The sequence below is a fragment of the Triplophysa dalaica genome, chromosome 4, assembly GCF_015846415.1.
Source record: "Triplophysa dalaica isolate WHDGS20190420 chromosome 4, ASM1584641v1, whole genome shotgun sequence".
Lineage (NCBI taxonomy): Eukaryota > Metazoa > Chordata > Actinopteri > Cypriniformes > Nemacheilidae > Triplophysa > Triplophysa dalaica.
Window position 1 is genome coordinate 24,601,207 of NC_079545.1, and position 27,606 is coordinate 24,628,812.

Sequence of the window (27,606 nt, forward strand, 5' to 3'; positions counted from 1 at the left end):
GTCCCCTATTGTGTCGAAGCACAGACACAAGTATTAGTCCACTTGCGTTAAATAGTGCGCTAGATTTCAAAGCACGTCATACATAACTCACATTCATCTAATTGCCAATATTAAGGGGTTAACCTATAACATGCGAAATATATATTCACATTTATAACTTATGATAATTTCACCAAAAAATATAACGATCAAAGGTGCACCCACATTCCTGGGATGTGCATGTATCCTTCCGCCAGTTTTTGTGGCTTTTCAGACTGTTTAGGTCTATCGGTCAGTGCTGAAGCCTAGCTTGAACTGTGTATGTCAGAATATCGCTTTAAAATAGAAAAACGATATTACCGGGTTGGTATTTTTGTAGACATCTGAAACATATGGATCGCCCGTGCTTTGATTTTAAAACAGGCTAATTTGTCTCTTTCGAGGAGGAAATAAATCAGCAAAGCTAGCAGAACTAGCAGCATTAGTGGAGACTCGAATAACTGGAGGAGTCGCTTTACACGTTGGCTGTCACTAGATCAACTGTCAGCTAACACGTCAAGTACCTTATTCCGCACTCGTCCGCGGTGTGTAACGTTTTTCAAACAGCCAGATAACTCTGCTCAAGTCGTCGTTTATGGGATCACCATGTCCATGAAGCCGCAGGCCGGTGGTAATCGCAAACCCGGCGGAAGCAACAGCGGAGCCGCTGCGGCCTCCGGCACCGGGGGAGCAGGAGGTGTCGGACGCCAGAACATGGGCAGGTGGGTGCACACCCTGGAACGTTTCTTTTAATGTACATATGTACAATGTGCCTGCATGGGACGATTGTGGGATGCGACATCCCTGCACTCGTGTCGTAGTTTAAAAATGCAGGTTGTGAAATACGTTAGCAGTGAATGGGACTGAGCGTACAGTAAGTAGGCCGATATAGGCCAAGTTCACATGACAGGGATCCACACGTTAATGGCCGCAGAAAAGGGTTTGCGCCCATTGCAGCTGCGAATGAACATTATGTTCCAGAATATAAAACAGTCTCTCGTGTAAAAGGAGATAGGCTGGTTGTCTGATGTGGTGAACAAATCTAAAATAAAAAGCGTTGCCGGTATAATTTGGCAGTACTATCATCGCCCTATGTATTTTCTGTCTTTTAGTCTGTTACGTTTTAGTCAGTTAACATTTTAGGAACATACGCAAAATGGTCTAAGACCCATAGAGTGACAGGTTATTCGGAATGGTTCAGTCATTTAAACGATTTATTTTAGTGATGTTAGCCAAATCCGCTAACTAGCCAATATTTATTTGGTTATATTGTTATGTCGCTTTAATCTGCGTGAAATCTCCGTATGTTGCTTGATATCGTGAATGGTTGACAATGATGGAAAACCATAACGTTACATGATCGCCACACGAATGCTAGCCTGTTTTTTTTTTAATAAAGTTTAGATCATTACATGTATATCACATCTGTTTTTACCTCTATTGTTCTTTAAAACATTTAAGGGCTGTCATTTGATTGGTGAAATGAGGGTGGACTGAATTGACAGTATGGGAATTTTCCTCCCGTATGAGAAGTCACATGTTAGCTGCCTGTGTCACTTAAGAATGATATGCCGTCGTCCAGTTCCCTTTCGTTAGGTAACGTGAGGACATCAGGTGAGATCTGCATGTTTCCAGTTACAGATCAGCTGGGAAACAAACGTTTCACAGTTGAAACTATTTTTGAGGCGCACGCATTTCTTGACAACGTGCGCTTACAAATGCGAGTGATTTAGTAGAAGGGACAGTCAATCCACCATCTCTTTCAACCTTCACGTTTCCAGGACGTTGCATGACAAGTCTGTCCTTGAAACATGATGTTTGTGTATTTAACTTTAGAGCATGCTGTGCTACTCTGTAATTAGGTATGCACCAATATGAGGCCGATATACAGTATCTAAATATTAATATAAAATTCCCTAAGACTGACACAAATGGCAAAAACTGCTTTTAATTGAAAACATTTACTGCAGAAAACAAGGTAACCATTAGTTCTCTTTCCCCCCCTGAAAATCATGTACCAAGCTTCCTTTTCACTAGTTAACGATTCTTTAACCGTCAAAGTTTTCTGGTATATTTTCTATTTAATAAACAAATTATTGATGTTCTTCCAGGGCAACCCAGAAAATCTTTCTTTATAGTTACATGTCTAACCGGTCTCAAAACAGAAAGCATTCAGACATCAGTTTGATTCAAACAATATGCTTTTGTTCCTATAATTTACATATTTATAAATACTTTATTTACATGCTGTGCCTACATCAAATATGTTTTGCTAATAACAGTAAGTGAATGATCACGACAGAAAGATACTTGTACTGTACTGTATTTTAACTGTAAGCAGCGTGCGGCTGAAGAAGTTTAACGCAAGGAAATGATTTATCGGCTATAATATAATGGCCAAATTTGTATTATCGCCCAATACTGATAACATTATAGATGATTATTTTCAGCCGATACCGAAATGGCTGATAATTTATCGTGCATACCTATCTGTAATGAATTAAATTGTTACAGTTCACATTTTCAATAATGTATGGCAATGGGTTCTTTGGTGACACATGGTTGCACTGCATGGAGAAAAGTGTAGAATAATTCTTGTTTACACAGAAGAACAGTATTGTGACTTGTGGGAATCCTGAGTGGTGCAGTGAAGCATAACCCTCCCCGTTATGCAGCATTTGATTTTCTTGATGCTAAATTACAGCTATAATTCACAGTTTGTATTCAAATTCTGGGTTCTGCCTATGATATAAGGAAATTGTTTGTACCAGTATGTGGAACCTCTTATTTATCTCTGATTCTTGTGGTTAAAACTCTTAAACTCTCAGGATCTCTTATTTAATCATATAGTCCAAATCCAAACAAACTTACATATTTGAGGCTTAAAGGTCACTTTTTATGATTTTCAGTGATTGTTTGAATGTTTTAGAGGCACATCCAGCAACAAAAAAATTAGCTAGAATTTACATGCAAACTTTCAGCACTGAATTTACAGTTACAAACATAGATGTAAGAATTTAAGAAACTAACACTTTTTCTGAGTCTTTGACTTAGGCTTACTATTTGATTTGTGCTTATCGCTTCATCTGGCAAAGCTTCTTTTTTTTACATAGGGTTGTAACGGTACACCTGTTTGACTTTATATCACGGTAATAACACGCCCGGTCATCGTACCATGAACATTTGCTTATCTACAGTGGTAATAAAAAAATATACCTGATGAAGAATCTGCGCAATGAATGATGCGATGCATCATTATTTTTGATGAGTTGTGCAGCAAAAGTATTCACGTTGCTTTATAGAATGAAGGTGGAACCACTGTAGTCAAATGAACTATTTATGTATTTATTTGAAGTGATAGTTCACTCAAAAATTCTGTCATCATTTACTCACCCTCAGGTTGTTTTAAACGTATAAAAATGTATTTTGAAATAACATAATGAAATATATTTGTAAGAATGTTAGCAATTTTCAGTTCTCTGACAAAATCCACTACCATAGTAGGAAAAATATATTGTATATTTTTTTGTTCTGTTGAACACAAAGTGAGATATTTAGGAACACGAACATTTTAGGGCACCTTTGACTACCATTTAAATGTTCCTACTATGGCAGTCAATTATGTCTCAATTGAAAATTGCTAACATTCTTCCAAATATCTTTCTGGTGAAAGAAGGTATGAAATGACATGAGGGAGAGCAAATGATGACAGAATTTTCAAAGAAATATCAAAGTAAATACATAAAATAGTTAATGTGACTACATGTCCACCTTCATTCTATTCTACACGATACATTTACATTTATTCATTTGGCAGACACTTTTATCTAAAGCGAATTACAAGTTGGGTGCAGTGGGCAGATATCACAGCAGAGCAAACAGGGGTAAGGTGCCTTGCTCAAGGGCACTTCAGTCATTTCCTGGTGGCACTGGGATTTGAACCAGTGACCTTCTGGTTACGCTTCCAATTTACGGGGAGCATGACCCCCGGACCCCCCAGGGAAAATGTGTTTAGCCCCTGTAGTCTCACAAAATTGTGTGCGAAACACTGATATAATCACGCTCTTATTCGTTAAGGCCTTTAAAACAATTAAGCACAATTCTAAGCTTCTAGCTGGCACAACGCGACAGCGGTCCTGTCTAGTGTATGCAGTCACGGGGTAAAGGCTGCTTCAGTGAACTCCGTCAGACAGCGCACCAGTATTAAGTTCTATTTCATGCCGTTATATGCCATATTTCAAGAGTTGTTCTAACTTCTGCCACTGAAATAATTTTAGAGACATTATTTGAAGGTCGAACTGACGTGTTTTTATGCGGCTGAAATGCCAGGCACTTTCCTTAAAATGCTGGCTGCACAGAATGCGCATGTGAGCTAAGCGTTCTTCCCCAAGTTGAGCATTTTTCAACTCTGTCTGGTTGAGCGCCGGCGATGAGCGTAGAAAAACTGTCAGCTGATAGCGTTTTTAAAAGTGTGCTGTTTCTGTTGGAAACAATTGAAAAAAAAGACATGTCAGCCGCAGGATTTAATGCCTGAGTGAACACAGCCCCTTATGGTTGTGCTCTTTAGTGCTCGCTAACAAATGAAAGCCAAACGCAGATTTTTCTGTAAAAGGATTTTTTCTTTTTTTGGTGTTGAATCAGCTGTTTTTATATATGCTTTACATCTGGTTGCATTTGATAAAAATGAGTAAATGCCGAGGACAGTCAGTGTGTCTGTTGGCACAAACCCTGGCACACACATGACATCTATTGGTTTACAAGTCCCGGCCCAACATTGATAGGTTATTGTGTTTACATTTCTCCATATTCTACCTTTTTCTGTTTATTATTATGAGCCAGATTGTCTTGCCATAATGCAACAAACTTTGATGAGTTCTTTAGGAACGTCACAACCCAGTTGCGTAATGGAGATTATTATCGGTCACTTCGTTCTCATTACAGCTTTGGCTGTATGCCAGTATATGTGCTATCTATTGCTACTTGGGTAGCACATGAAATCTTGCTCCTAGGATTGTTTAAATATAAGACATCATTGGCTGTTGTTGTAATTGTGAGAAGAACATATCTTTGCTTGTGATTTGTAGTTTATCTGTTATCAAGTTAATCAATAATTTGGTTTTCTCTCTTCCTCACAGAGGACGCAACAATGCCAAAGGACCCTCCACTGCAGTAAGTTACACTTCTTCCAGTGCCCTGATTTTTAACAGACCTTCTTAACTGGTTTAAATATATTTTTTTGTATTTATACTTTTTTTTAAATGTATACTTTTATCAGCCAAACAATGAGTTTGTTATGTGTCTTTAAGGTGGCCTTCAGTGGAGTTTATGCAAACATGAGGATGGTTCATGTATTGACTTCAGTTGTGGTGAGTCAAAAGACTGAAGATACATTTTTTGTTTACATAATTTTTATTGATTATAAGCTGTTTTAAAAAAAAAAATTGTTCAGATTGCCAGTATTTATTCAACAAAAGTAGGGATGTAACAATATGAAAATCTCACTGTAAGATAATCCCTCGGTGTAAAGCCCACGGTACGGTATAAATTGCAATATTTAAAATGACTAATTATGACTCCGGAACGTGCCATAAGCATGTTTTTATAGCTGTTGCTTAGATGTATTTGTTATAGTACGAGATGGGTCAAATGACCTAAAAATCACTTTTATAAAATAAAAGAATTGCACCAGATGGATCTTGCCAAAGGAAACATCTATTCTTTTTTTGACATTCTCTATGTTAGGCCCAGAAGACCTATCGTTTCATACAGTCATGTGACCACGATAATATTGAGACAATGTTGCTATTGCCATAACACGATATCGATTATATTGTTACATCCCTAAACAAAAGTCTTACTAAAATGTTGATTTGTGCTTTTGACAGGGAACCAAATGTGAGCTTAAGGTCAAAAATGGTCTGATCTATGAAGGAGTTTTTAAAACATATGGCCCAGAGGTAAGGAGATGTGTCTATGGCTCTAATCTTATGTCTTTAAATCATCACTGTGAGAGTCAAAGAAGTGATGCAGTCAGATTATTTGGCCCTATAGATTAAACAGACAAAGTAAATAAGATATTTAAATAAGAAGAATTCCATTTTATTTGAACAAGATGAATTTGATAAACACTGCAATGGGCTCTTCAAAAAGCTTTGGTTTTACTATGTCATTAATTTGATGCACCATACTTTAATGCACATTTTTCACTCTTGTGTTGTTTTTTGGGGATTTGCAGTGTGATATTGTACTGGATGCTGCACACAGGAAGAGTGTAGAGCCAAATGTGGGCCCTCGTCGTGAGGATGTTGTGGAAAGCATCATCTTTAAGTCTTCAGATGTAGTGGTGGTGCATTTTAAAGATGTGGACCTGAACTATGCCAAGAAAGGTAAGACCTGCATGGTTCTGCTGTGTAACACCTTTTTTTTTGCCTCTATGTCAGCTACTTTAGAGGTTTACTAATCGGAAATTGCAGTTTAACTATATACATAACTTATAGTATATAGATTTAGGGTTGGGTACCGTGTTTCATTTGACGCGTCTGGTATGCAACCGATCACAATAAAACTGTTCCGTACTTTTTAGCGGGCCGTGGAGCTCGTTCACACCACAGTAACATATTTGACAAGAAACACAATCGAGACACAGGAATGAAAGTGCTAGGGATGCACCGATACTACTTTTTCCTTGCCATTCGGATTCCGATACCTGAATTCTACGTATCGGCCGATACTGATCCTGATCCGATACTAGGACTGTTTTTCTTGATCAAAGTAGCATTGCATATTTTATCTTATATTGCCAGAGGTGGATAGTTCTTAAGCATGTTTACTTTCAAGTACATTTTAAAATATCTGTACTTTATCAGTATCTTGGACAAAAAATACCTCCCTACAGTATGAAGCACATCATACTTACTCCACTACAGTCCATAAATAAATGTTGTTTTTATACTTTTAATCCATGAGTACATTAAAATCTACCACTTTCCTTTACTTAAGTATTTTTACTTTTAAAAGAAGAAAAGTATAAATTAAGAATTAAAAGTATGAATATAATATGAATTAAAAGTAATTAAGTGCTGTATTAAACTTAAAAAAGCATTCAAAACAAAAATGTGGTCTCATAAAGCACAGATACTTACAGAATGTTTAACAAATAAATCTCTGTTTATTACACAAAACTATCACAGTATAAAGGTCTCCAAACTCGCTCTTGCACATCCTGGACACAAAATGATGCGCTAAATACATACGCCTCTACGTTATTTAAAGTCATGCGCATTGGAGGCATAATAATGCACTTAATGCATCCGCTTCACTCAAAAAATTGACGCATAACACAGACCGCTTCCAGTTCTTGAATCTAATAACGTTACACTCAGCGAGTACCGTCTCTGGCAAAATGCATTTTAAACAAACCACAGTCTATTATCTAGTGGTTATGAGGAATATTGAAAACTTTGGAACGAGTAACGTCCTGACTGCTCCTGGACACACGCATGCTGAAAGGAGATTGATGGATGACCGCACCAGCAGAGGTCAGAGTTTTTTAATTATGCTATATTGGTTTATTCCTCGCATAAAGCTATCGGAATAAATGACATTGAATACAATGCATGACAACTTTTATCGTCATTTCCTGAGAGGTAGTCCTTTTTGAAGCTTTAGAGTGACATCCACGGGTATCGCAACGGATCGGATTGAAGGGAACCCGTCAGTCCAATACCCGATCCAGCAAAAAAGACCCGTATCGGCCCCAATTCCTATCCAGAGTATCGGATCGGTGCATCCCTAGAAAGTGCTAAAACGTAGAATCTGTTAGTTTGATCTCTAGACATGCAGTCTGTCAAGCTTTTTATGCTGACTATAAATACTATATATATATATATATATATATATATATCATTATATATACTTTCTGTTTTTTAAATAATGCACATACTTTATAATGTAGCCGGAGGTCTCTGTAAATGGACTTAATCAGTTGATTCTTGCTTTTGTTGAAACTCGTAACGTTGTATTAGCACCTGTTGTATTATTGCTCCTGTATGACATATCGCTTATGCATTTCCCTGATCTCTCTGTAAGTCGCTTTGGATAAAAAGGTTTGCAAAATGATGAATGACTAATTGTGACAGATTCAACGTATTTTCTGCCCATATTTAATACAACTATGGTGAGCAAGGTAAACAGTAAACCCTATAACATCTTTCTAGCAATATAAGTGTTTAGCAATGTTATAGTACATGCTCATTTCACATTCACTTTAATTGTGAATTTATTGTGTATTTTTATTACTTAATAAATATTTTTAATTCATCATTTTGTTCTTTATTGTTATCCACTGGTGTTTTGTGGCTCTTTTTTAAAAGTATCGATTTAGGCATGGGTACCGTTTTAAAAGTATCGTGGCACCGGTATCGGGGAAAACCCAAACGATACCCAACCCTACGTAGATTAGAACATCACAGAGGCATTACAAAAGGCATTATTGAATGTGCTTTAACCCCCCTATTAATACTCGTATAATACAGTCCCGAAAATGAACAGCCCTCTGGTTTAATTCTGCAGTTACCAAGTCACGTTTTTTCAAGTTTTTTCTTGAAAAACAAAAGGCCAAATTGAACTCTACGCAATAAAGCTGTCTTCTGAAATGTCTCGGGGTTCAAGTCATAACTCATTCCAGTCATATTTTTTTTGCATATATTGTGGAAAGGATCTTTCTGGCCTAAGGCCTGTTATAGTTGAGTTACAACTCGAGCCAGTTGATGAAAGGAAATGTTTTTGCTGGGTGTTTTTAACGTTGGGCCAAATGGGTAATCATGTGCAACTGTTTACACTTAAGAGTAAAGAAATCTTAGGCAATACATGCCTAGTGTCCTAGGACTTTTGTGTTGGATTACTGCTAAATTGTATATAGATGAGGTTTTTTTGTTGTACATCAAACAAAATGTGTATATTTTCTTTACTAACACATACAGTAGTTCAGCTTCTTAAATCTCTATTGCTGTAGATGCTGAAATAACTGCCTTTGTTGAATCTGGTAAGTGACTATCTCATACTGACCCGTTCTTTATTCTGTCTCTTTTCTCTTTAATGTCTGTAGTCTCATCTGATGCAGGTAATACAATCATATCGTCTTACAATCTCTGTTTGTTTTGGTGCAAAGTGTGGTGTTGCTTGGTAAAACATTCAATATTTCAAAATTTTTTAGGTAAGTACATCAGTTAAACAGACTGGTCTTCCACTTTTCATAAAAAATGAAATAAAGAAACTTTCTGTCTAATTGATTAACATTTTGTGCACCACAGAATACACGGTGCACAGCCTTTCCAAAACACGGCAAATATACAGATTTAGTGTTTTTATTTATGATTTGTGTTCTGATAAAAAAGAAGTGCTCAATCCACTTCAAGTAGCTCAATGGCTGCACGCAGCTAATAAAACATTTTAATTATCATTACATTACTTGAACCTGAAACCCCTATGACGTTCTTTCTTCTGCAGACCACAAAGGAAGATCATTTGAAGAATGTTGTTAACCGAAACATGGCGGTTCCCATTGACTTGCATTGGTTGTGTGTCTATACAACATAGGTGATTGGGCACCGCCCAACATTTTTCAAAATATCGTCTTTTGTATTCTTCAGAAGAAAGTCGATGTTGACAGAATTTTCATTTTTGGATGAACTATCACGTTAAGGGAAAAAGAAGCTCTTTTTTCCTAACATAATTCTGCATTAAATACAAAATATACAAAATATAATGTATTGATTTTTAATCTAATCTTTCTGTATGTACCGTCATGTTCTTTGTGACCTCTAACCTTTGGCTTTTTCTGTTGAAGGCCATGTTCTCAGGAATCTTGCTCTCTGAATTAGGGGGAACCATGTTTTGATGCATTTAGATTTTTACAAGCAAATCTTTGTCAATCTGCAATCATTTTAAGTTTAGTTTTAAATGAATAATTAAATTAACTCTAATTAAAAAATTCAGAATGTCTAATCTACAACATAATATATATATATACAGCAATACATAAACATCATGAAAAAATGTGCTTACACTGTGCAAATAAACATTAGGGAGACCGGAAACAAAATTTCAGTGATCCAGGATCAAAAAAGCTGATTAAGCGTTATTTTACAACAGCAGCAAAAACCTAACAACCAGCTGTCAACCTGCATTATTAAAGCAATATTTAAAAGTAATATTTTAGCCAGTAACGTGCACTGATTGACAATTACAAAGTTTTTTTAAATATTGAAGCGTTGCAGCAAGACACGATAAAAGACAAAAGAACGTATTAGAACTCGTTATAATTTAACATTTTTTCCACACTGGATGAGAACACCCAATATGAACAAGCCATTGTCGTGAAATGAAGCTCATCTTTACAAATTTTGCTGAGTAGGACATACTCGTGGGTCAACGTCTTTTGTTGCTACTGGGACAATTTTTATTTTTTTTAATAAAATTCTGTCCAGTTTTGTCAAAGAAATACTTATATTTTAACTAGAAGGGAATAATGGATTGATAAGGGAATTGATAAACTTGGCAGGGAAACTTACGATCGACCCAAGAATGTGTTGGACCCAGCAAAATCAAATTCACCTCCCTGTTTTAATGTTTTCTGAGAACATGGCGTTATTGTGTGTGCTGTAATGCAATAAACCACGATTGCCGTTTTATGTTTGAAATCCACTTTTTCATTGTCACCATATATCACACATGTGCATGGCTGTTTTCTGTACCTTGTTGCTTGATTGGTTTTACGTCCTAAAGTAGTAAGTCATATTAATTCTGTTATGTTTGTGTATGTTTGATTTATGGTAAAGATAACCTCACAGACAGTGCAGTTAGTGCTCGTGTGAATGGGGAGCACAAAGAGAAGGATCTGCAGCCCTGGGATGGAGGAGAGCAGCACATCTCGGGCAGTCTGGAATCTCTTGATACAGACATGGTAAGATGACAGTCGACATTGGTGAACATTTTTTTTTACAATTTCATGACAAATCGGATTTCGAATTTTGTTTTATAAGAGATTTTGAAACTGTATCCCTCTCCTCAGTGTAACGGTTGGGATCCTGATGAAATGTTTAAATACAATGAAGAGACTTATGGTTTGAAGTCCACCTATGACAGCAGCTTGTCTTCATACACGTAAGTTCTTTTCAGTGAAGACCACCTACAGTATGATTTGAAATGGTTATTGTAGTGTTTTGCTCGACTGCATATCTTTTGATCTGAAGGTGTGTGTCTAAATGTCTGAAATCAGTGTTGTAGACGGAAGTATAATTCTACAAACATAGGTTTCCTTCATTTTCATTAATGACAAGGTTTTGAAATGGATGGCTTTGAATAATGATGAAAAAGCAGTCCATAAGAGCTGAGCAACTCAAAGAGTTGGGTGAGACCTCAAAAAGCCTGAGGAACATTTTTGCTCCTTTTAAGCAGAGGATTCCCGTAAACTATAATGAAGATGTTAAAATTTTTGGCCTTAAGTGAAGTTTAGTCCATTCGAAGAGTTTACTATTACTCTAAATCGTGGATAGATATTTTGGCTTCCTCTAACATCCCAGGGTGCCCTTGGAGCGAGACAACTCGGAGGAGTTCCTCAAGCGGGAGGCTCGTGCAGCACAGCTGGCTGAGGAAATTGAGGCCAGCGCCAGCTACAAGGCCCGCACAGCCCTTGAGAATGACGAGCGGTCTGAGGAAGAGAAATATACTGCTGTGGTGCGTGGAGAGAGAGAGCTTCACAGCCTGAACAGGTGAACCTTCAATTACGCTACCACTGCCTTGTCTCTGTTTTTTAATACTAGTTGCTGAATTAACTTACTTTTTTAATAGGGAGAATAAATACATTCCCCCTGTTCAGAGGAACAAAGAACCAGGAATGTCATGGGGAGCTGGCCGTCACCCACACCCAGCTGGGCCACCCGTACCCAGATCTGGACCTCACGACTACAACACAGATCAGCGTGTAGTCAATGGAGGTAGAAGATGATTTAGCTGCTTGAATTAATTTTGGTGATCTACAATGTTAGGAACATAACCCACAACAATCACATCAAGGTCATCAGACCCAAAGATATGATTTGATCTCAATTACACATTGCACATGGAAGATATGGGATACATTCTGTTTCCCTTAATTTAATAAGATAGCCATGGCGATATTAATAAATATTTGAAATTTCAGTTTGCTGTCTTCAAAGTTTTGGCATTATGTGGAACAAATGTGGTGAGAATCAGATAATATTTAAAACAGCCTAATGTAATCCTAAATGACTGATTTCATGTTTGCCGGAGGTCATGTTATGTGCGTACATTTTTAAGTTCGGTGCCTATAGGTGGTCCATGCCTCTCTTGGAACCACTACAGAGCCCACTTATACCCCCATGTCAGATTTTGTCCAAGCCTAATACCAAACAGCCTCCTTTTAGACCTCCTATTGTGACTATTAATCTTTCTAGGATTTTAATGACAAACCATTGTTTGATTTCCCAGTTAGCAAACAATTTAAAGTTCCTTTAACATTAATTCAATCATCTTTGAGTGAAGTACAATTTTTGTTCTTTAGAGTCTTTAATTTGCATCTCCCCACTATACTTTCTCATAACTCTTTTCTTATCCATCACTTTTTATTTAACCACCTCAAGCTATCGTTTTTAAAGTTTCTTTAAAATTTTCATGTCCATTTTACCTTTTCTTTCTACCTACTCTCTCTGTCTCTCTATATCTATCTCCCTCTCTCTTTCCCTCGCAATAATTTTTTTTCTTTCCTCTCATTTCCACTGATTTAATTTCTATCAGGTGCTCACCCTTGGCCCACACGCTGCCCATCTCCCTCCTCTCGCCCTCCGTCTCGTTACCAGTCAGGCCCCACCAACTCTCTCCCGCCCCGGGCGGCCACGCCCACCAGGCCTCCCTCCAGACCCCCATCCAGGCCCTCGAGGCCCCTGTCTCACCCCTCTGCTCATGGCTCCCTGGGGCAAATGTCCACCATCCCAAAACGCCTGTCCTCAGAAGGTACCAGAAACTCAAGACTGGGCAGCCATTGTGTTTTGGCACCACTGCTCAAGTTCACGTTTTGCAATCCAAATGCCTGATCCAAGGCTTCCACTAACCGCTGTGGGACTTTCTTTGTGTTTAATAAAATAACTCACCCCTCCTCCTATTCCAGTTTCTATAGCCACCCGCCTTTCTATGCATGAATGAAGTGTGTTTAGGCCACGTTTTATTCTCACAATTTTTGGTGTGCGTTTAGGTGCTGGGTGTGTATTTTGGCAATGGATTGCACAGATGCACTTTGACATTGGGGACGTTGGTTTCCAGTTAAGTGACAGCCTCTTCAGTTAAATATTGATATTTTACAAAGCTCATCGCTCTGAAAAGTGAGGTGTGCTATGATTGGCCAGGTCACTAGTGCGTAGTGATTGGTTGAATAGTGCATGGAAATGTAATGCCTTTTCAAATATTCTGAACATCGACGGTACAATGAGATTTTTTGGCGGTTTTAGTCAAATTACTCCACGAGCTGACGTCAAGTTGTGGGGGTGAGGTTACATGAGGCGTTTCAGGCAGGCTTGGGTGAGCATTCGCTTCCAGATAAAGTTCATATTTTGTTCCGACACTTAAATTTTAGCAATTTCTTATAACACACAAAAGACAAAGAAAAACACGTACTTCTTGCGAATGACTGCTTTAAGGTCCAACTTTGGTTTATAGAGTGTCTTACAACAAAGTTATGTACATAGGTGTAAAAACACTTTAATTTCTAAATAATAGGTAGCTATTCTTACCTTCTTGACTCACTCTCAAATAATTTGTTCCTCGATTCATTAATCACCTTCTATCCGCTAGCCTAGTCTGATGTGATTTTGGTCAGATGGTCAAGTCCACTGTGATTGGTCTACCACGAATGAGGTTCACGAGTTACAGTGTTTGGGGGAGAAGAGTGTAGTTTTCGTGGGCAGTCTGAGCTAAACGTAGGCGGCGACTATATGTAGTGACCAGAGACATCTCGTTTGCGTGATTCAGAGTCGACTCCCTTTTTTCCAAGCCAATAACTTTGTTGTTCATTCACCTTCGGATTTGCAACTTGGCAGACTGCTTACTTTCAAACATGGCAACATTACACACTGCATGAAATGTAATTTTCATGATCTCATGTTATGTTCTCTTGAAAACTTATTTACTTGGGTAGGTGACTCTTATCTTTTTTAATTTACGGGATTTTGAATGTCATGATTCACTAAAACAGCACTGGTTGCACTGGGTTTGAAGGATAGCCACATTTAGACAAATGCCCCAAACTTGGCTTTATTTCATATTAGGAAAATAAGAAGTCTCATCTCTCTGTGAATGTAGGTCCTCCACGAATGTCTCCCAAGTCACAGCGGACTCCCAGACTTCAAAGAGTGACCTCAAGTCGGGGCACTGGGCCTCTTGCTGGGGATTTCATGTCTCAAGGTGCAGCGGAGGGTTCAGCTCCTCCACCTGCTCGCGGCAGCCCGTCTGGAGGAACCTGGTCATCTATTGTTAGTGGTGGTAAGTCTTGGGCTGTAAATCTCATGTCGTGAACACTGTCTAAGGAATAAAACTGCTGATTTAATTTTATGTCTTCCTTTCAGCAAACAGTCCTCGTTCCCCTCGACAGAGTAGCGTTGGCGGAGGTGCCCCGAACCCCTCTTGTGTGTCATCCCCTCAGGCTGGCACAGTGCCAGTCGACTCTGTAACAGCTCCCGCACCATCACCCACAGCAGCAAACCCAGCCACCAACCTGGATGCATCTCCAATAGAACAGGGTGAGAAGTCCACCTTGCACAATATGTCCCATGCAACATTAAAGCTTGGAATTGTTTCTGCGCTTTAAAGGTTGTTTATGAGTTAGATTCTGTTCAGCGATACTTAAGTTCTTTTTCGTACAACATCTTAAAACAGTTATTTTTTTTAATAGCCAAAGAGTCAAGAATACTTGAGGCAAGGCAGAATTCTCCCAACGCCAACAAGGAGAATGTGAAGCCTCTTGAAAGTTCTCGATCCATCAGCAAAGGTGTATATCTGCAGTGACTGTCATGCTATCTATCATCTTTGGACAGCAGTTTTTAGTGTAAATTTTTAGCTTTTGCTGAAGCTGTTTTGTTTGTGTATTGCTGCCCACAGTTTTTCCGAGTTAACAAAAGAAAGCATGTAGAAGCAAAAACTGCAACCTGTCAGAATGAATTAAGGATGTGGCTTTGCAAGAATTTATATTTTACCACAAAATTGCTGACACTGTGAAGTAGAAAAACAAAGACTTAAGGCTACTCTTGAATTTCTATTATAAATCATATTCAACTTTAATGCAAATGTATGATAGATATGTGCAACAAATTTGTGAACTTAAAAGGCTTACTTGTAGCTCAGTGGTTAAAGCATGGGTTCGATCCCAGGGATTCCACATTCTCGGATACAAATGTTTAGAATAATTCAATATTAGTCGCTTTGGATGAAAGCGTCTGCCAAATAGGGAAATGTAAATGTATTGTATTTTACTTTTAGGACCTCCCAGCATGGCGTCAGACCACCGGAAACAACTAGATAATTTAAAGCAATTTAGTGATAATTTTAGGGTAAGTTTATTTTTCTCCCATTATTTGCGTCCTTAAACATTAATAAGTAATCTTCATTTCAATCGTGTAATACTTTTTAGTTGCAGTCCAGCTCAAATCCAGATCCAGTGTTTGAGCCCATGGCGAACAAGTCTCCACGGGACCTAGGAGAAAAGCCAAAGGATCAACAAGTTGACAAGAACGAAGGAGATTCAACAGGACCCAAAGTCTCCACGGAGTCCACCAATTGTGAAGAGGGCTCCACTGCTGTTCATCCGAACGTCGGACCAACAGGAAGTAAAACTGGAACCCCTTCGCTGTCTCCCTCCACTGCCGTAGCGGAACAGAAACGAGGGCCTGATGTGACATCTCAGGGCGTCCAGACCAGCTCACCTCTTGCCAATACTGCTGCAAAAGATAAAGACGATAGGGATGAAAAGAATGACCCTGTAGCAGAGTGAGTCAGAATGTGATTCGGTTTTCAAACATATTGTCAAATACGTTATTTTTATGTATATTCTTTTAATTTGTTTTTAATAAATTACAAGTTTAAAGGAAATATACATTTGAAGTTTAAATTAAATGTATTGTCGTTTTATTGACCTACAGAAAGTTTTTGTTAATCTTGTATAATGTTTTCAGGAGTGTTAGAAAATCCACTCTCAATCCCAATGCCAAGGAGTTTAACCCAAGAGTGTTTTGTTCACCTGTAAGTATATCAGTAGCTTATTTTATTACTTCAATTGTGTTGGAAACACTGTCTTATCTGGTATGATATGAGACTAAAATACACTGTACCTTTAAAGTTCTTAGGTCATCTTTCAGTTGTCCTTTTACTACATTTAAAATTGTATTTTGACATTTGCATGATTCATATCTTTCAGACTCTGAACTTACTGGAAAAGTGCAAATAAATGTAAATTGTTATACTTTGTCTTCCTTTGTGTGTTCGTCAGCCCAAACCAGCAACAACTCCCACCCTGACTCGGCCCCAGGGTCAGCCTAGTCCTTCCATTGTAGTACAACAGCCCCCTACCGTCTATAGCCAGGCAATGTACCAGATGTATCCTCTGACTCCCGTCAGTCCTGGCGTACAGGTGAGTAACTAACATGACTCATTCTGAGATTGTTTCTTCTCTTGTTTGTTCTCTGCATGGAAGTCCACGTCTGCCCTCAAAACATATAGATATACATACTTTATATATTTCTTATATGTGCCAAAGTACGTGTTCTTGTTCATCCTACAAACAGTAAGTCCATACGTCCTTTTCTTCCATTTTGCAGCTGGATTTGTATATCTGCATGTAAGGGGCAGTCGTGGCGTAATGGTTAGAGACTCAGACTTGTAACTGAAAGTTGCCGGTTCGAGCCTCAGTACCAGCAGGTATTGTAGTTGGGGGGGAATATATGCTCGGCGGTCTCCTCCACCTTCAATAAGACGGCAGAGGGGAGACCCTTGAGCAAGGCACCGTTCCCCCCAACTGCTCCACTGGCTGCTCTGGGTGTGTGTTCACGGTGTGTGTGTGTGTGTGTTACTCACTGCTGTGTGTGTGCACTTGGATGGGTTAAATGCAGAGCGCAATTTCCGAGTATGGAACACCATACTTGGCCTCACATCACTAAACCCACCACATGATTGTGCCTGTTAGATCTGCAATTTCATTTCACTTTGATTCGAGTCAGAAAAGGCTTGTTCATGCCAAGTCTGATACAAATAAATGATGTTCATAGCATATTATTGACGTCTGTCAGATAAGACTTAAATTCTGAAAACGTTGGCATGTCATGAACATGCTGTATTGCAAATGACAACCCATTTCTAAAGATATATTATTGTTTGAATATAGAGTTTTTTGGGATGCATTGTCATTCTTGTGCAGAAAGTCCAACTTGGCGTGAACAGGCTTTACGGCCCAGAATATAATGTGAAATATTGGATTGGCAGCATGTCAATCTCCGGAAGGAGATCGTGGTTCATCAGCCCAGCCCCAAGTCACACCACACTGATATTTGCAAAAAATAAATTTGGAGGTTCAGATCAAAATTAAAGTTTGAATGTTTCATTTTGGTACAGCTTAATGCATATACTCTTGTGTCAAATGGAAAGATTTCAGTAAATAGAAAACCCCTTTTTTCCACGGATATCTTTAATTTAAAATTTATACAGCAAATGAAAATCACACTAAAGACTCGTTCTTTTTGTTTCTTTTCCCTCTTTCCTCTCTCTCCATTAGAAAAGCATTATCTGGAAGGTTTGTGCAATTCTAAGCTTCTTTTCTACATGTATGAAAATTTGCCTTTATATCTGACCAGCAAATGTTGGTCTGCCACATTTATTTATCCTTTATCTGAATTTTTTATTTGATTTCCTCTTTATTTGTTTCACATCATTTTCCAAGTCGGAAATGTTTTATATTTTAGTCTATTTGAAAGGTATCGGGGCTCTAGACTCATTTTAACCACTGGTCGCACCAACTTACAATTTGGTCGCACACTTATTTTATAGTATAAAAGACCTCATTGCATAATGACCTCAGTTGATGTATCCTTCTGTTAATTTGTAACTGTCTTTTAAAATAATCGGCTATAGATTGCTTCATATTTGCGCTTTAACACTTGCGAGCCCAATAAATCCCAAATAAATGCAAAGAAACTTTGTTACTTTGTTTTATATTCAAGTTATATATTATATATTACCACACATTGTCAAAGATAAACTTTAAATACTAAATCGTACTTACCACTCTTGTTAAATGGTCTCAGCACGCTTGTGTTTTGAGTGACTGATTTGATGGGTTCAGTCAGTGAGTCTCGTGAGTTCAGAGTTGTTTCAACGAAATGAATTTGTTCAAATGAGTCATTACGTCGCGAATCTGACATTAGTGGACATTGCAATAGTATGTTAGGACATCGCAAAAGATAGAAGTTAGAAAGCAAAACACTTTTGCTCACTGGACAGGAGTTTTCCTTTATGTCAGCTGCATGTGCGGAACACTTGTCAGGGAAGAAAGGCAGCCGGCTACATGTTTTTTTGCACATACACACCCAGCTGTAATATAGGTCAAAATATTCACAATGTGAACCATGGATTCTGTCTACCGACCTTGCTTTGGATTAAGGCGTGAGGGAGAGAGAAAGTCCAGAATCCAACTTGTTCGATTTCATTAAGCATTTGAACAAACAAAACAAAATTACAATGCCTGTAACACATAATAGTAGTACAGTGCATTTACTATCAAAAGCGTTTGTCAAGAATGTCAAAACATAGATTAAGTTCTATATTTCAACTTTTGTTCCTTTTCCTTTAGCCTCCAGCCATGTACTCTGTTCCAGTTCCTCATATGATGAGCCACACCAAGACCTACAGACCAGGTAAAGGTGAGAATGCTTCTAGATCCAAGAGGTGCATGCCTTTAGAAGTGCTAAGTATTGTATAGTGCTGTCCAGTCATGAAACTCATTTTAGGCCGTCCGGGAGAGCTAATTCACCATGGGTTCCCTCGGGAGGTTTTAATTGGTTTTAAGAAAAGTTTTTGATTTGTGGGCGAAAAAAGGTCTGTGATTAACATTCCTTGAAGACACTTTCCATTCTTCTTTGACACTGAACTGGAGTCTTTTGATGGAATCTATTACTAAATGTTAATTCTGTTTTAAGACTACAGACCTTTACCGCTCTATTTCCTCTCTTTATTGTGATTTATTGTTCATCTTGTTTGTATTGTGTTTTGGCCTTTCTGTATTTTGTCCTGTTGTTCATTTTGTGTGTATTGTGTTTTGGCCCATAGCTATCAGGAGGCATTGCTTGGAAATAAGATCCGTGCAAACTGTCTTTTTAGATGCATTACTCAATCTTAATAAAGTTTCCCATTGCATTTTCTTGTTTTGCTGTGTCAACTTGCAGTACCAAACATGCAACAGCAAAGACCAGACCAGCATCACCCACCTGGCACGTCTACAATGATGCATCCGGCTACAGCTGCCGGGCCACCCATCGTGGCACAAAACCCTACCTACTCCACCCAGTACTACACTTGTAGCCCCCAGCAGTTTGCTAACCAACCTCTGGTACAACAGATGTCCCACTACCAGTCCCAGGTACTGTAATATGAGAAACCGTTTGTGCTGTTCAAGTAAGAAATTACTTGTGCAGAAACAAAATATAAATGCGACTAATAGTTCTGCACTTATTAATGGTTTCTCTTTTCATATAGTGCTTTTAAATTGATTAATCGTGATTTATAATGATTACTTATAATTAGTTGCAATTAATCGTTTTGACTGCATTATTCATCACTGTCAATTAATATGTTAATCAATTGTGCTGTAATAAGTTGCACTTTGCTTTTAATATCTGGATCAACATGAGAACAACTTTAAAGATAATATTTGGTGAATGAACTAAAACTTTAAGAAAACCAATTAGGGTCATGTTGGGTTCCCATGTTTCAGGCCCATCACATGTTCAGTCCTATGATCCAGGGCAGTGCAAGGATGATCACCTCACCTGCCCACGCTCAGCCTGGCCTGGTGTCCTCTTCCACCACTCAGTATGGTGAGCAGACGCATACTATGTATGGTAAGAGCTTACATTAGGTCTTCCCAGCTGACATCCCCAATTTGTGGTCATACTGTACAGTGCTAAACATATGTGCCAAGCTATGGACTCATTTCATTTCCCTTATCTATTCATTAGATCAGATGAACTCACTGTCACTGTGTTGTTCGAATAATCATTTTATGGAATATATTCTATTAAGTATTCAAGTCAGTTGTAAAATAAAAAAGCCAACATTCCTTATAGGTTGCATTTTAAAAAGAATTCTAGCTCACTTTGTGTGTACCTTGTAGTTTTAACCCTTGCTTTCATACGTTGTTGCATTAGTAAATCCACAGTTTTACCACATGCTAACTGCTGGCACTCTCTGTGTTTCAGTGTCTCCAGCTTCCATTCAGCAATTTTCCCACCAAAGCTCCACCCTGCACCCCCACCCGCAGCACCCTCAACCCTCTGCCACCCCGACAGGACAACCCCAGCAGGGTTCCCAGCATGGAGGCAGCCACCCGGCCCCCAGTCCCGTCCAGCATCCCCAGCACCAGTCGGCGGGCACCGCAGCCCAAGCCATGCACTTGGGCAACCCCCAACAGCAGCAGATGTACTCTGCCATTGCTCATACCCCACCTTCTATGACCCCAGGCCCTAACCCTCAGTCCCCTCAAGCCAGTTTCCCCTCCGCCCAGCAGGCCGTATACATTCAGACCCAGCAGATACAGCATGGGTACAACCCTAACCATATGGCTCATGTACAGCAGGTGAGTGGTGGCAGTAAAAAAAGAAAAATAAAGCTGATTTACTCACTACGAGCGTTCCATTGAGTTTTTATTACTGCATGTTGTTCCTACTCTGTATTTCATTGACTGTTTATCTTTAAAAGGCTCACATGCAGTCAGGGATGGTGCCTCAACATCATGGCACTCCTTCCCACCCACACATGATGTTGATGGCCACACAGGCCCCTGGTGGCCCCCAGCCTGGACTTCCCCAAGGCACACTTAACCCTATCTCAGTGTCCTCGACCACACCATACCCCCCCTACACTCTTACCCCTGGTAATGATCTATTTAAACTAAACTAAACACACTGGTGATGTCTTCTTACCTTTTATAGTGAGTGTTTTGCAAGAACTGTTAGATTTCATGGTTCATACTAAAACGATTTTTGTGTTTCTACTTGTTCAGTACAAGGTCACCATCAGCAGCAGCTGTAAAGGACGATGAACAGCAGTCGAGTGGCACCTGATCCATATGGCCTCACCCACCTCCTATTTGGCCAACCAATCTTTACCTTTCTTTAAAAAGTCCCTAAATGGCCACAAGAACTTGAGACATGCTGCTCTACTGCAACCTACCAACAGTGATTTAAAAAAAAAAAGCTAACAGGCGAAGATCTAGTGAACTGTGGCTTTTAAAACGAGAAAAGAAAACAAGAGTTTTAACGAGGAATTTTCACATGTTTCAGTGACACTAGAACTCTTGCAGTGGGTCCTAACAATAACGATAAGCCCAGATGTTTGAGAAAACTGTGCATAAATAACTGGAACATTTCATTTGCACCTTCTTAGTTAATGATAATTCTTCCATACATTGACAGTATTAACATTACTGTTAAATGCTGCTGCTATAGCTGTGCTCAAGACCTTGGGGTAAATCGAAAATAAAAAGAAATGGTTCAAACCAAACTAAACAAATGAAAAACTTCCAACAATGAAGATGTTTGGCAAAAACATGCAGATGAATTATTTATTAATTTAATCTGATGGCAAAACCCCATTAGACTTGACCGTGGTAAAACTGTCCAGTTAAAATAACTTTTACTTTGTAGATAATATAAACCAATTAAAAAAAATAAAAACATTAAAAAAAGTTTTAAAAACTTGATATGGGTTTGACTGTTTTTGCTCTGTGTCAGTTATTGGAGAGTGGGTTTCTGGAGACCATTTTTTGAGGGTCTAAGTTTGTTTAGTATTTACTGCAATTGTGGTCTCATCTTGGTCTTGAACTAGGGTTTATAACATCGGTCATGACCACAACTACACATTAGCGTCTGCTAAATGACTAAATGTAATGTAATGTAAATGTAATATATGACTATATTGACTGTGCGTTGTGTGATGTTAACATCATTAATGGGGTTGGGTGTATATAATCCTTCTTTATGAAATTATTTCTTAATTTTATAAATGTCCACAAAACTTAAGAAATAATGACAGTACTTGTATGAGATCTTGAGGATGAGTTTTTATGATTATAAAATCTGACATAAGCAAAGCAACGGAGCACTTTGAGAATGATTGTATTTAAATGTGTAAGTAAATATGAAATGATGTATTAAACTCATTACCATTGTTTAAAGAAACAAATAATACTACACAAAACGTCTGAAAAAAAATTTTTATGAGGACATTTTAGGGAGTAATGTGGGTCTATATGATGAATTTAAGGAGATCTGTTCTTGATCTTGACCTTTACACTTTTTGCAAGATTCACAAAAACTAAAACTAGCAAAATCTAGGTCAATGCTTTGTTTTTTCCTCTTTCGTTATATTTTTCTCTAATCATGCTGCCTTCACGTTCTCTCGGAAATTCGACAATTCCCACTACACAATTTCAAGTAACGTCTGGATAGTAACATTAAGTGAAAGTGACCTCTTTGTCAGGCATGGTGACCCATACCCGAAATGTGACCTCGGCGTCAAACCCATCCATGGAGTAGTGAACACACATACATCATCGCTGTAGCACCCAGGGAGCAAGTAGGGGTTAGCAGCCTTGCTCAAGGGCACCGTTACACGCCGATCCTGGGATTCGAGCCGACAACCTTCTGGTCTCGACTAAAACTCTAACCATTAGGCCACAACTGCCTCTAAAACGATGTTACTACATGTTTAGTTGCAGTAAAACAATACAAGTATTTGCTAACATTAAAATAGGACCGTTACACACACTATTTCCGTGTTGTAGTGGGTATTAGAATTTTCGAGAGCACGTTAAGTCACTCGAATCGCCACGTTGCAGTTCCGCTCCAGGACGCCTGGAGTCGCACTGACCCACGCCGACTAAAGTGACATCACAGTCATGTGTTCTTCCTTCTCGAACATGTGGAATGGCGGCTTGACGCATTCCCGTTTATAAAACAAATAAGGAATAAAGCGTTTTGTCATTATGGGTAAATTAAATGTCGTTGTTCTGAGATATCTCTCAAGAGATGATTTTAGGGTCCTTACAGCGGTAAGTATATATATTTAAAAAGAGACCGTTTAACGTGAACTGTTCACATTGAGCTGAATTCACTAAGACATCAATCTGTATTTATTATAACCATTTAAACTGAAGACCGCGACTTAATGTATGAAATATTATATAATATAGTTCCCCATTATGCTAGGTACATTGTAATATGGTAACTGTTTATATATGGATTGCTTTTTGTAAATTGGCATGTGTTGCTTACATTAACTTGAAATGAGAGAATAGGATACTTCATGTCGTCAACTGAGCCATCACGTTTATGTTAAACATAATAAGAACATTTACTCCTGTAGTTGTGTTGTATGTGATACTTTGAAAGTATTAGTCAAGTCGAAAAGTCCAGTCACTAACTTTGTCAAACTTTTTCTTGGGAAAACAGGTGGAGATGGGCATGAAGAATCACGAAATCGTCCCAGCAAGTCTCATCTCATCCATTGCCAGTCTCAAACATGGTGGATGCAACAAAATTTTAAGGGAGCTTGTCAAACATAAATTGCTTGCCTACGAACGCAGTAAAAGTAAGCATTCCACACGAATTTTCATGTGTTCATACTGTCCATGACCTTGTCCTGAGTTAATTCCACTTTGGTTGATTTCTCTTTTTTGTTGTTGTAGCTGTACAAGGTTATCGGCTGAATTACGGTGGTTATGATTATCTGGCACTGAAGACTCTTTCAGCTAGAGATGTTATTGTGTCTGTTGGAAACCAAATGGGAGTTGGTAAAGAGTCAGGTTGGAAAAATAATCTACTGTTGCCAGTCTTCTAAATTTAAGATTATTATGGTCAGGATCTTATAATCCATATGTCATTTTTATATGTATATAAATAGATATTTACATTGTTGCAAATGCTGAGGGAGAGCAGTTTGCCATGAAGCTTCACAGACTGGGTCGTACATCCTTCAGAAATCTAAAGAACCAGAGAGACTACCACAAGCACAGAAACAAAATTTCATGGCTGTATCTGTCCCGGCTCTCTGCAATGAAAGAGTTTGCATACATGAAGGTAATATCTAAATTTAAAAAAACTTGATCTGTTCAATCTATTACTTTTGCAGTTATGGCTGTTCTGTGCAATACTTTGTTGCTTCTATTGTAACATGTTATAATAAACAAACGTTTAAATGAGGAAAGAGCAGAAACCTATTTTATAGTTTGTATTTAGATATCTGTTTTTTTTTTATTACAGGCGTTATATGATCGAGGATTTCCTGTTCCAAAACCACTAGACTACAACAGACATACAGTGGTTATGGAGCTCATTAATGGATACCCTCTGTAAGTTTAATGCGACTTTACTTTAGATAAACAAACAACTTTTTTCATACATCCAAAACTAGTCTAGTGGATTGCGCTCCAACTTTGTTAGTTTGTACTGTATAGAACTGTAAAATACAAAGATGTTAAATCCGTTTTTATAGATGCCAAGTTCGACAGATTCAAGACCCAGCGACACTCTACAGTGAAATCATGGATCTAATAGTCAAACTTGCTAATCACGGCCTGATCCATGGAGATTTCAACGAATTTAATCTTATGCTCGATGACAACGACAATGTCACAATGATTGACTTCCCTCAGATGGTCTCCACCTCCCATCTAAATGCAGAATGGTAACTAAACTATAATATTAATTATTACATTGAAGACACTGCCTGTGATATTGAGAATTGTATTTGTTTTTTAAAGGTACTATGATCGGGATGTCAAGTGTATTCGAGATTTTTTCATCAAAAGGTTCAACTACGAAAGCGAACTCTATCCAACATTTAAAGATATCAGGTAATAATTTGAAAGCAAACGCTTTCGGAGGGCTTTAAATACCGTTTCTTCATTATCACTTAAAGGAGTCGACACGGCTAAAAGGAATATTATCGTTTGTTTAAGATGTAATGCAATGTTTATACACGATTTAAGGTTCAAACATGCTGTATTTTCCACATACCGGGCATGTTCGTATGCCCCTCCTCTGTGAAACCCGCTGATTTTTTACAAAGCTCTTTGCTCTGAAAAGCAAGGTGTGCTATGATTGGCCAGTTAACCAATACGTAGTGATTGGAGGGAAATGTGACGCCTCTTACCATATTCGGAACATCATGTTCCCAAGCAATTGTACTGACAGCCGGAATCTGATACGGAAAATTAAAATTATCAAGCAGATACATCAACTTTGCCAGTGCGACTTGAGCAGGATGTTAAGGATTGGTAAGGTTATATTAAAAAATATTATGTTAAAAACCATAGCTTACTGTTTTACCTTTTACATACAACTTATAAGGACTCTAAACAAACAATCATAGACAGTCAGGTCCATAAATATAGGCACATGGACACAATACTAACATTTTTGGCTCTATACACCACCACAATGGATTTCAAATGAAACAAACAAGATGTGCTTTAACTGCAGACTGTCAGCTTTAATTTGAGGGTATTTACATCCAAATCAGGTGAACGGTGTAGGAACTACAACCGTTTGCATATGTGCCTCCCACTTGTTAATGGACCAAAAGTCCACTTTATTTTTTTGCGCGTCTTAATACATGCATGGGCAACTTATAAAACACTAAAGACAGAAAAACACATGTTCGCACCATATGACCCCTTTAATACCTGCAGGCTTTAATAGATCAAACTAAGTTGTCATATATTCCTCTCTGCAGAAAAGGTTGCTCTCTTGATGTGGAAATCTCAGCTAGTGGCTACACCAAGGAGCTGCAGCAGGATGACTCTTTGCTCCATCCTGAAGGTCCAGAAAGTGAGGAACTCAGTGAAGATGAAGACAGTGAACACCCAGAGTCTGATGATGAAACGTGTCAGCCGGCTTCGGAGGAGGCTATCAGCATGGAGGAATATAAGACTGCCATGCTGGAGCTGGAAGGTCTGAAAATTAGTAAGGAGATCCCATCAGAGGAGAGCGATGTGGAGGAGCATGAGGGAGCTGAATGTGAGAGCAAGATCCCCTTAGAGGACATTCAGAAAGAAACTGTGTACGACATTAAGGACTTGGGAAGGGATGAAGAGGGTGAGAGAGAGGATGAGTGTCCGGATTTGGTTGACATGTCTGCAAGCAACAAAGAATTCAGACCTTTCAGGTAAAAGAACTTTAAGTAGAAATTGATGGGTGAATGTTGTGAGATCAAAAAACAAGGAAAAGAGCTCAAGTTAAAGTTAGTGTTCCAGTTGAGAACGAAAGGTTGTGGGTTAGATTCCCAGAGAACACGCGTACATACTGATCACATGGAAAGCTTGACAGCACTGCAAGTCGATTTTGGATAAACTGAATCAACTAGAAATAAAGTTATTGTGGTGTTATGTTCAACAGAGACCAAGTTAGGACAAGAACAACAAGTGAAACGACCATTGGAAGTGTTGGCAGTTGTTCAACCATTCCACCTGTGAGTAAAATCCTTTTACGTGTATTATTATGTTTACGGAGTCCGTGTGACACAGTCGACTCAATATTCAATCATCTTTACTTGCATCATAAAGTCAGATGTTATGAACTAAAGCATTTCTGTTACTTCGGTACTCTGAAACTTGTCATTTGGCTATTTTCAATGCAGGAGATCATCAGGCAAAAAGTAAAGCGACAGCTTACCAAACAGCAGAAGGCCGCTCAGAGACGACGTCTTCAGAAGGGTGAGGCCAATCTGGTAACAAAAGAGAGGAGAGAAAATCACATGAACATCAAGTGCAGTCTGGAGGCGGATAACTTTTGGGGATGAGGATGGCACAGAAATGTCCCCCCGGGACATTATTGAGCAATTTGTTGTGTGATAATTGTGTATGAAAATAAAACGACTGCAAAAAAATGTGTCTTTTAGCAAATGTGTCTTTTGTCTGTCTGATTTTGTGACTTATAATAGGCATCTATGAGTACATTCTCTGATTATAGCTTTGTATACACGTTTGACTCTGATCATTTTAAGTCAATTAAATAACATAATAATGTGAACATGTTATTTTACACACATTTTTATTGACTAACTCATTAAACCATCGTTCTCTGATATCTTTTCAGTAAAAAAGTTTTGCAAGCGTGTCATTTACACAGTGCTTTTTTTCTACTTATCATTACTACTACAGCTGTTAATACAAAAATATATATATTAGATGTTAAAAATTAAATCTTTTACGAACAGTTTTTTGTTAGCCATGATAACATTGTAAAGCTATTTTTGTAG

At 38.4% G+C, this 27,606-nt stretch overlaps 2 protein-coding genes across 13 annotated transcripts; both read left to right on the forward strand.

Moving 5' to 3' along the window:
* Positions 1-244: 244 nt before the first annotated feature.
* On the forward strand, positions 245-22,048 carry atxn2 (ataxin 2). Of its 12 annotated transcripts, none has more exons than XM_056745255.1 (25): positions 245-740; positions 5,154-5,187; positions 5,325-5,384; positions 5,904-5,975; positions 6,254-6,404; positions 9,032-9,061; positions 10,857-10,981; positions 11,090-11,181; positions 11,601-11,789; positions 11,869-12,014; positions 12,835-13,050; positions 14,392-14,571; positions 14,655-14,828; positions 14,981-15,076; positions 15,565-15,635; positions 15,716-16,071; positions 16,257-16,323; positions 16,571-16,711; positions 17,849-17,866; positions 18,923-18,992; positions 19,515-19,708; positions 20,063-20,189; positions 20,547-20,923; positions 21,046-21,220; positions 21,350-22,048. In XM_056745255.1, the coding sequence occupies exons 1-25, from the start codon at positions 625-627 to the stop codon at positions 21,376-21,378; spliced, it is 3,306 nt and encodes a 1,101-aa protein (XP_056601233.1). In that variant the 5' UTR covers positions 245-624; the 3' UTR covers positions 21,379-22,048. The 12 variants fall into 12 exon arrangements, with proteins under 12 accessions (XP_056601233.1, XP_056601239.1, XP_056601234.1 ...); XM_056745261.1 differs by having other exon boundaries at positions 20,063-20,165; XM_056745256.1 differs by having other exon boundaries at positions 18,923-18,986.
* Positions 22,049-23,253: 1,205 nt separating this feature from the next.
* On the forward strand, positions 23,254-27,377 carry riok2 (RIO kinase 2 (yeast)). The gene is made up of 10 exons (XM_056746166.1): positions 23,254-23,398; positions 23,799-23,937; positions 24,035-24,151; positions 24,250-24,425; positions 24,609-24,697; positions 24,841-25,032; positions 25,109-25,201; positions 26,083-26,514; positions 26,745-26,817; positions 26,986-27,377. The coding sequence occupies exons 1-10, from the start codon at positions 23,333-23,335 to the stop codon at positions 27,145-27,147; spliced, it is 1,539 nt and encodes a 512-aa protein (XP_056602144.1). The 5' UTR covers positions 23,254-23,332; the 3' UTR covers positions 27,148-27,377.
* The last annotated feature ends 229 nt before the right edge of the window (positions 27,378-27,606 follow it).